General features: G+C 47.2%; 1 protein-coding gene across 1 annotated transcript; it reads right to left on the minus strand.

The window, feature by feature from the left end:
• Positions 1 to 8,860: 8,860 nt before the first annotated feature.
• Positions 8,861 to 12,419, minus strand: LOC132254455 (NADH-ubiquinone oxidoreductase chain 2-like). The gene is given in 11 exon segments (XM_059740143.1): positions 8,861 to 10,434; positions 10,437 to 10,533; positions 10,536 to 11,156; positions 11,158 to 11,250; positions 11,253 to 11,317; positions 11,320 to 11,340; positions 11,343 to 11,391; positions 11,393 to 11,701; positions 11,703 to 11,749; positions 11,802 to 11,863; positions 12,211 to 12,419. Coding segments are annotated over 11 exon segments (1,755 nt in total). The 3' UTR covers positions 8,861 to 10,252.
• Positions 12,420 to 12,500: the final 81 nt, after the last annotated feature.

Consider the following 12,500-nt stretch of genomic DNA (forward strand, 5'->3'; position numbering starts at 1 on the left):
TGGTAGGTTCAGTAAGAGCAGAGGAGATCAGATACACGGACTAGAAAGAGAGAGAGTTTCTAATCCAACAGCGAGCGAGACTGCCAGCCCTGAAGAAAACATTAGAACTCGAGGAACCGGCTTGAACCGAGGAGAATGCGCACAAACTACATAAAAAGCGTTAGTAAGAAGCTAAAGTGAGTTCCATCCTTCTTTACTAACTTTATGGTTGGTCCGTCCTGAGCAGAGCGGAAGCTTGCTGACACCGTTCGGGCTTCAAAAAAGGCAATCCCTTCGCTACTCCGAAAAAGCCGAAAAAAAGGCTATTCCTCCTATGAATGCCAGCGGGAGCTATACCTACCAAAAAAAAGTATACTTTGATAAGCGTACAGAGATCTATTTCCTCTGGAAATAGATCTCTGCCCGACCGCCAGAAATGATTTGATCTCCGTATGCCCGCGAGGGAGGGTGGTCCTAGATCAGTATGAACATTGCTTCTACTTCGCGAACTTTAGCCAATGGAGACGGATTCACTCAGTTGCTGATCGGAATCGAATGAATATACACGACGCCTCGCTCTTCCGGACGTCCGATTGGTCGGGGGAGGGTGGTCGAAGATCAGGAACGGCCCTGCTTCTACTTACTCTCAAAAGCCTTGCCACGAGTGAGAAGCCAGTGGCGAATCTAGGTACAGATGGAGATCCGCGGAGCCATTTATGGAAGAAAGTCCAGGTACATGTGAAGATGGAAATCCATAGCCTATTGAGCTGACTTATGATCTACGAGCAACCTGCATCTTCTCCAGATCGATAGCCGGCATCGGAGGAAGGGGTGGGAGAGGTAGCGGTTTGATGCATCGAACTAGTGGGCTCAGCATCTGATAAAGCACCGGCAGCGGTATAGGTAGGGAGCTATTGCAGGGTCAACACCGCCTCATAGTTAATTACCTTTCCAATAAGTCTTGGGCTAAAGCCTTGCGGATCCCCTCCGAAGCAAGCGTGCTGCTCGTGGTCTATTCACCCCTTCCCTCGGAGTCGCTAGCCCCCCTAACTCCTGACATTTCGTAGTTAGCTGTCCCATTGGCGAAGCGATCGATCCCTTCATAGGATATTCGTGCTACTCCGAACACTTCCCAAGCAGAGTGAAGAGTTATGCATAAGATGATTTCGAAATTTGCACTGATGACACGCGCGTGGGAACAACGAGTTAGAGGAATATCCTGTGTTGGCCATGGCAGCAACGTGAATAGAATAGGAGGAATTGAATAAAGCAATAGAGTAAAGGCACCTGCGCAATAGGGATAATCATGATATCTGGTGGAACGGAAGGCCACGATAGCCATCATACATGCTAGAGGGCGGTCGGATACCCATTAAGACACTTCTCGGAAACCGAGGAAATATCCAATTCCGATCCTGGGTAGGATTCACCATCCGCTAGACATACCACATAAGCCAACAGTAGTATGAATGGGACAGGAACCATTCGACCTCTTTGAGGAAAGGGCCTTACACACGGGGGCACTGGCTGATCCCGCCGACAGGAGTATTGCAAAGGAAGGTATCTTTCGCCTACGAGCTAGGTCTAATTTGTACGAAGAAAGGAGTCAACAACAGGCTAATTAGATGGCAAGGCTGGTCGTAGATCAGGGTTAGTCAAAGTCTCGCTTTTCTCCATCGTACTATGATTGCTAGATGGCATTCCAAGCTCTTTAATAGAATTCCTATCGAACGGGAATTTGTAGTAGTGCTAGTGAGGGTATGGAGAATTAATTCATCGAGTATTTAAAGAAGTTATATATATTTTATTGGCGCCCTAGACTGGGTGACTTTTGCGTGCTTGTCCTTGGAAATAAGAGACAAATGTTCAGCCCCTTTTTCTAAAGAAGAGATTGAAGAAGCGGTGTTCAATCTAGGGGGGATCTTACTAATAATAAAATAATAAATACGATGGTTTCTCTTTAGGGTTTATTCAGGCTTTTTGGGCTTTGTTAGAAGTGGATCTCATAAAGTTATGGAGGAGTGTTGGCATTGAAAATGCTGCAGTGGGTATTCTAATACCTAATGATTTACAAGCCCTTGGTGGGGTCATTAAGGAAATCCTGTTTTGGGTTATAAAAAAAAGTACCCGAAAAAACAAAGCAACCTATCTGACTAATAATAAGAAAGGGGCTTCTTTATAAACCCAACAGTGAAGGTCCCTGATCTTCGACCACCCTGCAGCCCAATTTGAGAAGTGCGTTTGAACAATACCTCTTGGTACTTATCCTTTAAGAAAGGCTCGAGAGACCTACTTGCCACGTGGCAAGCAAGAGACCATTAGCCAAAAAAACTGTGATAAGATCTCAAAAGAAAGAAGAGTATTCGAATCCGGGTCCCCTATGATACTTGGCACGAAGCCATGGGTCCTAAGGGAGATTGGAAGAGAAATCCGATCCCCACTCTCTCAAAGAAATACGAAGGCTATAAATAGGATATATAAACCTCACATATACATGCGCACAAGTTTTTTTTACAAACGACTTCACACTTGGAGCTTTGAAGAGGCACTCAAGTGCTTGAAGGAGAAATAAAGAGAAGCTCTCAGTAGAATAAGGAGGAGATTAAGTCCCCAAGAACCCAAAGGACAAAGACAAGGTAGCAATGCCTCGAAGACCGGAATTCTTTCATCTTCTTCCCTATTCTTCTTCTCATTTTCTTCTGTTTAAAAATGTAAAGATCTCACTGATCTTAGAATCAAATGTCTTCTCTGGTATATGTAATTAACGATAAAGCCGAGAGACTTCCCAGGAGTGTGTAACCCACCACCATCTTAATAAAGACCCTAAAGGGAGATTGTTGTGATCACTTTTCTTGTGTGAATCTTTATTTCATATTTGAATTTAACAAAGAAAGGGGAAGAAAGCAAAAAGGATGAATACATATGAATCCACCAGTTACGACAAAGTGTACTTGCTGGAACCTCGAGCAACGACATTGGGATAGGACTGGGTTCCCCACTCTCTTCAGCCGAATTATGAGCGGGCAAGTTCAATGGGACGGGCACTTCCGTACTAGGAGATCTCCGTCTTATATCGTCGGCCTCCCAGAATGGACGGAGCAGATTCTATAGTTTCATCGGGAGACTTTGGATAACGCTGGCATTTATGGTGCTGTCCGAGTCGCGCAAGAGTATTACCAAAGGGACGCAAACATTTATAGGGGCGCTTGTGAATAGTGGAGCTGGGTGACGAATACCCTAACCTAAATTTGAAGAAAAAACCCTTGTGGGACCTGAAGAAAATCGCCGGCCTTCCTATTTACGGCCAAGTTTACGACGAGTACACTCCTTAGAATGAAGAGTTGTACGGCTTCGACGAGATTTCGAAAGAGAAGTACCATTCGGAGTGTGCCCGGGAACTCTTCGCGAAGTACCAACGCTTGGCGCTTCGTAATCAATATACAAAAGTTGACCATCACGTATGGGTGAACCATTTCTTCAAGGGTGAAATTGAGAGATAGGCCCCACAGCCTAATAGAGCCAAGAAGAAAGGTATGTAAGAGACGGCCTACTTCCATTCTACCACAGGTCCAGCGGCATAATATGCTAGAGAAGAAGAAGTCCTTGCTGCTGGTTACCGAAGCCCGACTCCGGAATTCTCAAGTGAGACGACTTAGCCGCATTCTTGGCTCTCTGGTTGAGCCGCTTTGTCCTTCCGAACAACCGCAGCAACGTCATTCGCCCGGAAACATTCGTCATGGCCGGGTTCTTGGTGCAGGGAGAGAGAGTAGCCATAGCTCCGGCCGTCCTTGCCAGCATTTATTACGGTTTGGGCGCTGTTGCCCAAGAGAAACTGGGTCCAGGCCAGTGCAATGCGGAATTCCCGGTCCACTACTTCTATGCATGGCTGGACCAGTCTTTTCCTAAGCTGTATATGAGATTGCCGCTTCCGGACCTGGGGAAGCTGAAAGATTATGTCCCGGAGATGCTTGCAATTGAGAACATTGAAGCCGGGAAGTTCGATGCGAAGATGGCCAGGCTCTTTATTCGTCATCCGATGAGCTTCACGTGGCGGCCCTACAAGCATGGTATTTAAGAGATGCCCTAAATCTTGTATGATTGGTCGACAAGGTCGATGAAAAGGGCCCTTGCTACTTATTGCTGTTGTGAAAATGCATCAAAGATAGTATCTGATCTCCATGCGATGCGGCATTCTGACGTTACGGCAGGGCAACGTGCTTCGGGCAGAACCGTACAATCCCCACCGGTTTGCAAGACAATTTGGTTTTGACCCATTCATTCCGGCACCCGGTCACGACGTCAAGCGCGTTATCTTTAACCTTTCGGAACAAGCAACGGACTGAGCGCCTAGCGCGAAAGCCGTTGCGCGTTAGCGCTTTAGTTTGATTGCTGGGCACATATGATGAGAAAGGGCACCGGGGCTGCTTTCGTGATAATGCCGGATGACAGAGAGGGCAAGATGGTCTTGGAGTATGTCCGATGGTGGCATCAACTGAAATTTTCTTACTTCTCGCAAGGTTGGTCGTAGATCAGCTGTTGACATTCAAAGAGCAGCAACTCCCTGATCAAGAAAGAGTTGGGAGTCGAAGTCCTCCTCCTCCTGAACCCACATATGGACCCATTCCCGAGCAGGGGCAGCCACCCAGATCATCGCAACATCGGAAAGGTCACCAGCCCGCAAACCCGGACCATGAAAGGAAAGGGAGGTTCAGCACCCGTCAGCCAGCATGCATCCCCCATCAGGGAGGAAAGAAGAAGTCCCATCATTTCTTCAGCACCGTCCTCGGCTCAACGGATGGTGACTCGAAGTATGAGGGCCCGCCAAACTCAACCGGCTCGCTCACCTTCAAGTTCAAGAGTCGTAAGCCGAAACGGCAGCATCTGAGTTTACAGCTTCAACTCCACCAGCTACACAGGAATCGCCAGCATCACGAGCACCATCTGCAGCACTCAAGGTTGCTCGTAGATCATAAGGCTGCCTCGAAGAAACGGTCGGGCAGAAGGTTTGTGAAGGCCGGCCAAACGGAATAAAAACCTCTTGAGGGAGGAAAGGAAAGAGAGGCGAGGCCAAGATTTGAGATGATCCCGGTGATCTACGACCACCCTGAAGAAGTTTCCGATAGCTACATCGCGAGTCTCTTCCCTTCGGAACCACAGCACGAATACCGCCATTCTAAAAAAAGAAAAGTAGAGGAAGAGATGGCTATGTATGAGAGGGCCGTAAAGGACTCTCTTGAGCCAACTTTCGGGAGGCCTGTTCAGGCTCTCTTTTGAATTGTTACTGGTATACTTATTTTCGAATGCAATCCATTCGTATTTCATTATTTTTTTATTGCCTTAACTTTGCTTTGCTTTGCAATACAGAACCGAAGACGAAGGCGAAGGAAGCTCCAGCGGACCCCAAGGATAAGGAGAAAGGAAAAGCAGCCGAGCAACCGGTCGAATCGATTTCGTCCGACAAAGAAATGATCTCCGCACTTCGTCATGGGATGAGGGGCAACTAGAATCCCGACGCTCCTCCTTCTCCTCCCGAGGTCACTTCCGGCTTACAGCGGGCTACTGTCATCCCTCCTTTGGCAGCGATCCTTCGAATTTCACTACCAGTCCAAGCTGAAACAAGAATCGGTCCTCCCCCCTTACGCAATAGGGGCCGAGGCACCGATCATGTCAAAGCCTCCTGCCGAGCAAATTACTGAAGTTGGTTCTGAGTCGGCTGGTGATCCAGAAAAGGCTGCTGAACATAGTGTCGAAGGGACACAGCCTACCGAATGTGTTCCGGAGTCCGCGGGTAAAGAAGTTGAAGAGACGGCTCAGTCGCAGCCGAACCGACTGAGATCAGAGGGAGCGATCCCCACAGCCGCTAAAGGTAGCTGGAGCCGGGTTTTTTTCGAGGTTCTTTCTTCTCTACTTCCGCTGCCAAAGCCTTACTAGATAGGGGGGCGAGTCGGGCGAGAGAGAGAAAGTCCTCCTTCTCACTCGACTTGCGCGAGTCACTGCCACTCCGTGCGCCATAAACACCACCCCCAATTTATACCGCATTCATCTTTCAGCAAAGTTGCATTGTGTTTTTTTGCATTTGTGTTGGGGAACGTAAAGAGATTTAGTAGGTGATAAGTATAACCATAAGTGCAATGGAACAAGTTTCGATTGAGTTAATGATCAGTGGCTTGCTTGCTTGCCCCCCTTAAACAAAGGCACATCACTTAGACTGCTAAAAACTTTTGCAAGCAAAGTTCCTCAGTACCTATGGGCCGAAGCGTTTAATAAAGCTGTGCATATTATTTACTGATTGCCATCGTCGACTATTCCGTTCTCTACGACCACCCTCATCAAAAGCTTTTGAAAAAGATTCCAGACTATTCCCCTCTCGGAGCCCACCCTTCATACTAGCATCAGCCTTATGATCTACGAGCAACCTTACCACACATGGACCTTATGGTTGACAACACTGCAGGTCATGAGATGCTCTCCATTATTGATGCTTTCTCTGGCTACAACCAGAGAAAGCTTGCGGAAGAAGATCAGGAGAAGACGTCATTCACAACACCTTGGGGGACATACTACTACGTAGTAATGCCTTTCGGTCTCAAACTGGGGCAATAACTCATAAGGGCTATGACTGTAATCTTTCACGATATGATGCATGTATTATAATAAATGTGGAGGTGTACGTCGACGATATACTTGTAAAATCCAAGACACGAGAAGGACATCCGGAAGCTCTACAAAGGTTGGTCGTAGATCAAGAAAATCTCAGTTGAAGATGAACCCAAAGAAGTGTGTGTTTGGTGTTTCGTCGGGGAAGTGACTTGGTTTCATCGTCAGTAAGAGAGGGATTGAAATAGACCCAGTCAAAGTCAGGGCCATATTGGCCAATAAAAGACATCAAAGAATTGAGAGGCCTCATCGGACGGTTGCAATTCATACGGCGGTTCATATCTAAACATTCCAACCGGTGTGAACCTTTCTACAAACTCTTGAAAGGAGGTTGGTCGTAGATCTTAAGCAGGCTGATCGTAGATCAGCTTTTTATCCGAGAGGGGATGATGAATGCCAAGCTGCATTTGACGGAATGAAGTACTTGCTCAATCCACCTATATTGGTCCCACCAGTACCAGGTCGACCACTTCTACTCTATCTCTCCGCAACAGACAACGCTATCGGAGTGGTTTTGTTTTGGTCCAGTACGACGATACAGGAAAGAAAGAGAAGTTGGTCGTAGATCAGCAAGTCACTGGTCGAATATGAAAGAAAATACAACTCACATGGATAAGACTTGTTTAGCATTGGTATGGGCATCGCAGAAATTTAGACACTCTTTCCTAGACCATTCCGTCAGATTGTTGGCACGAATGGATCCCCTACCTGTTCGAGAAACCTGTCGTATCCGGGAGAGTAGCTCGTTGGCAGATGCGGTTGTCGGACTTTGACATAACCTATGTCACGCAGAAAGCAATAAAGGGGGCAAGCCATTGCGGATCATCTTGATCTACGACCAACCTTGCCATCTAATTAGCCTGTAAAGACTGATTTTCCTTATTCAGAAATTTTCTACGCGGACATAGAGTATGGAACTCCCGTTTGGACAAATTTTATGGAGCGCTCAATGAGGAAGGAAATGGAATCGGTGTTGTGTTGTTATCACCAGAAGGAGTGCAATACCCAAAGCAACTCAGTTGGCATTTCCTACCACAAACAATGTGACCGAGTATGAAGCTTTCATCGCAGGCCAACAAGCAGCACTTCAGCTCGATGCAAGGCATCTCAAAAACCAAATCGATAAATCAAGAACTCAGTACGCCTTACCATTCTTCTGCGCTTAACTGTTGACTAGTTTTCCAGCCCGCTATTTCCTTATACAAAAAGTGAGTCTTTATCAAACATTCATCAAGAGGATCTCTTTTTAGGACAATATTGATTGCCTCCAGCGATGGTCTTCTCTTCCATTTCTTGTCTTCGAGCCGCCTGCAGACAGACCAATTGTTTCCGTTGAGCCCTACTAAGCGTACGGAGCTGGGAGCTTAAAGATCGGTGATGCCTTCGCAGGATGCAAGCAAAAGAATGAGTTCCCCGGGTTACCAGTTGTTAAGGCTTTCGTTCGAGCCCATCAAGCACAGGTTCTTCTCTCTCCGGCTTTCCTCTTTCTATTGGTTGAGCTTACTAAGCTTTCGCGGGCCTCTCCCTTTGAGCCAGCTAGCTAGACGGGAAGAATACGAAGCACCTAAAGGATAATTTGCTGTCTTTCTGGTCAGGCAAACAAGCTTACCTTATTATTATTCAAAGGGGAAAGGGCTTTTTTTATAGATTCAGAGGTGAGTAAGGGGGGCGGAGCTATGAAGCATCTTAGAGTATTCCATTCCGTTTTTCAGCTGGATCCGGGCCTTGCTATTGTTCGGCCTGAAACAACTGTATTTAGTAGAGAGAGAGGGGCTTTTTGCGAAAGGCTATCAACGTAAACGTATATCGATATAGTGAGTGTGCGTGCAGGGTGTAGGTGTACCACTTACGAGAAAGAACCCCAAGTCAATAAAGTAGTTAACCAAACAAAAGTAAGTAGTTCGTCATCTTCCGACGCCTCCCGTTCATTCTTCTTCATTTCATCATGTTTGTTGCCGTTCATAGGTCCCAAGCCCCTCTTAGAAAGCCCTCCTCCCTCTCCAAAAGTAAAAAAAAAGAAGAATGCTGCTTGATTGAACGAAGATTGTAATAACCTTTCTAACTGACACCCCAGTCATAATGCCACCCACGTCTTTTTTTTTTTTTCTTTTGAACAGGCCAACATTTTTTGTCCTTTTGACATAATAACTGGCAGGTTTCATTAATGAAAAGAAGGAGGCCCGCCATCTGCTAGCATTGTGGTTTGGAATCGATTCTTTATCAATGGCCCACCCTTTCTTTGAACCTTGTCAATGATCGAACTTAAAGATATGAACTGAGTGCCATTTGATGAGTAACTGAGAACAAGGGAGAGGGATATAGAAAGGATGAAGTAATGAAAGAGGAAGTCATTGCTAGTAGTAACGACTTGTCACGATCCATTGGTTCATATAGAATCCATGTCCTAGGTGTATCAAAAAACATTCTTTTCGCGAAGCGTATATAATAAAATAGAGTGAAAGGGTCCACCCCGAATCCAAGGGGGTACTAACTAACAGCTGAGTCCTCTCCGAACCGCAGGAGATAGTTGCCCATCATACGGCTCACCAACTTCACTTGCCTCTATGGGGGGCTCACTCCGGGCAGGTTCGGATCACTTACAATACACGGCTCTACGAAGGAAGGGGTTGGGTTAGGAGCGTTTTCAATATTCTTCTTTTCCAGAAATGCGAGACGAAAAAGGAACCCTCGACTGGGAAATGCGAGTCTGTTTTGTCCACTTTCTCCATCCCCCTCTATCAAAATGATCAAAAAGGAAGGCGAGCTTGCTTCTTATTCCCGTGTTCGATCTCTTCCATCTCTGCCCTGCTCGTTGTCACCTATGTTGAAGAAAGGTTTGGAACCCTGTAGAGAATGAAGAGGGGCCAAGGATCTTCCTCTCAACAGTGCTTCTCGAGGCTCCACTCTCCCCCCTGAATAAGGAAGGCCCCGTTAGCCTGGGCGAAGATGGGGATAAGGAGTAAGGATTGAAGCCCCCTTAGCTCTGCCAGGCACTGGACAGGGGTTAGCTCTGTAAATGTGTAGAGCCAAGTGTAGTGTGGTGTAGTAGTAGGCACTTCTAGGCCCCTTCCCGGCTACTGGATCACTCCAGTGCTTTGGGTACTACGGACCCTCTGCCATCCATTGCAGCAGAGCCGTTTCATGAGCGGGGGGGCTAAGCGCAGTTCTTTGAATCAAACGTTGAATGAAATCTATTGTTTTTTAGATATCAAAATCTAAATCGGATAGGATAGATGGATGGATCTATCTTTCTATTCATATATATTACTAAAGAAAATGGATTTATATAGTTAAGTAGCGTAGCAAGAAGCCCCAAATCCTTGATTTGGCCAGGAAAGACTGCACTGCTTTGGGCCCAGGAAGCGAAGGGAATGAGCCCTACTGATCTACGACCACCCTCCACACTTCTTTCTTTTTTTCCGTGCCCGTTCCGCATGCGCTTCGCGCGCCATTGGCGCTTTGCTCTCCTCTTATTCTTCATTGGACGGTTCGGATGGACTTCGCCGTTCTTTCCCAACTCAAATAGAAAAGGCTGTATCACATCGAGATGCCGATTCGTTTTCCGCCCCCAATGAGATGGGGAATTTTTAACCCCCTATTTATACTTTTTGGCCCTTCATCTTTCTGAATCGGGGCCCGGCCCGGCTCGCGTCGTTCCAACAACCGGCGGGGAGCACCTCAGTATACGATCGCGCGCAGTAACTGGGAGTCCTATTACACCTAAGGCCAACTTCAATTCACCAAACCAAGGTTCATCTCGTGTAGTGATTGTGGACTCGTACAAGGATATTGAGTAGACGGTTGATGTATCAGACTCGACCCTATCTTTCGTAGCATGCATTCCCATCCGTGTCGCAACTGATTCGGTAAGCTACGTGTCCGGTGCACGGAGAACTGCCCTGCCTCCGGTCCCCCAAAATGACTCGTGGCAACCTTCCGGCCGCCCAACGACCTATAACGCTAGTCACTACTCCCACTGGGGCTAGGAAGTAAGCCCCACAACCCAAAGCGGCGAAGAACAAATAGAATTTGCTACAAAAGCCGGCTAACGGGGGTATTCCTGCGTATGAGAACATAGTAATGGAGAAGGTAATAGCCGAAATAGGATTCGTTTTGGCTAGAGCGCCCAAATCCGCTATATATTTGACACGGGTTTGCCGTAATGCTAAAACTATGGCGAATGCATCTATCGTCATTGATGCATAAATAAAGATACCAATTAGTAGTGATTGAATTCCTTCTATGGTTCCACATGATAAACCAGTACGAATATAACCTACATGTCCAATTGAACTATGAGCTAGAGGTCTTTTTACTTTCGTTTGGGCCATGGCGGCCAGTGCTCCTAAGATCATAGAAGCAATGCTGCAGAAAAAGAAGATTTGTTGCAATGTAGCTCCATAGGAACCATAAATAGAAACACGTGAAATATTAGCAGAAATAGAGATTTTAGGCGCAATAGAAAGGAATGCTGTAACCGGGGTGGGTGAACCCTCATAGATATCAGGTGCCCACATATATAGAGTCAAAAGAGATATGGAGTCCGAAGGGGAGGGGGCTTTTCTTCGGGGCTCGAGAGATGGAATAGATAGGGCCCCACAAGTTTTTAATTCGTCGCTGTAGAATTCACACGAAAGGGAACGAGGAATTCTCAACGAAAAAAGTGCTCTCTGAACCGAACGTGAAAGTCGTTTTCCATCAGACGGCTGTTCCCGTAACTCCACTCTCGACTTGGATTATATATCCAAAAAGGTCCGCTCTCGGCCATTCCACACGCTGCCTAGCAGAGGCGTGGTTATCTGAAGTGGATTCTCTCTTTTATAGTAGATGCCGAACCTGCTGCCCCATTGACTAAGAAGGGGGCGGGCGCAGCAGCTACATGGACCCCTTCCTTTCTGTTGTTGCCAGCGCTTTCCCGGGCCGAGCCGGAATTCTTTATTATAAAGGGCAGGCAAAGCCCGAAGGCAGCTATCCCAATAGGCCAGCGGGCGGAACGAGGAGAGGGCCCGGCAATCATACCACCGCGGTCGAAAAAGCGTGTTCCCTTCAGATAACACGCACCGTAGGCCATCCTCGGCCTTCTTCGTTTTCGATGAAAAACAAATAAAATGATCTACGACCACTTCTTATCAAAGATCAGCCTGCCTAAGATCGTAGGGGAGCACCCTGATCGTTCCGACCAGCTTGCCTAAGATCGTAGGGGAGCACCCTGATCGTTCCGACCAGCCTGATCGTAGATCACCCTCATCACTTCAATGAAAGCGCAAACCAATTTATTTCTTAGTCACCGGGCGGAGCGCACCTTTGGTACTTCAGTAGGGCGAGCTGTTTGATAGTGACTTCTTTCGTTTGGTAGGGCGACGAAAGGCTACTTCAATCTAGGAAACAGCCGGAAACTCGAGAAACTTTGGAAGCGTTCGCCGGTAACCAAAGCGTATCGTTCCCGCAACCACTTTGGTACTTTGCTTAACACTTTTTTAGGTTATGCAATAGAAGGGGGGCTTGCGCTTGAATTGAAGTAGCGCCTTTGGAATATGAGTAGGGCTCCTAGGTGGCGCGTTCGTGGAGGCAAACCGAAGGAAGAGCAAAAGGAAGGTTAGGTGCTTGTGGGGCGAGGCCACCCGACCTCGAATAGGAGGGGGGCTTAGCTCTGGATCCTCCCTGCTTGCAGAAATGAATGGATCAGAAGGGGGCTGGGTTCTATTTCCGGGCCGGGCTGGAGGTGAAGGCCATAAGATAAGATTGCCCTCCCGGTAAGGAAGAGAGGAAAAAGGTGCTGTCATCTATCTCGACCAGTTTCCCGAGGCGTTGGAAATCCAGACCGGCTCAGAGAATCACTGGCGCTATTTAGCCCTTCGTTTCGC

Source organism: Vitis vinifera, chromosome 10 (assembly GCF_030704535.1).
Source record: "Vitis vinifera cultivar Pinot Noir 40024 chromosome 10, ASM3070453v1".
In the NCBI taxonomy this organism is placed as follows: Eukaryota; Viridiplantae; Streptophyta; class Magnoliopsida; order Vitales; family Vitaceae; genus Vitis; species Vitis vinifera.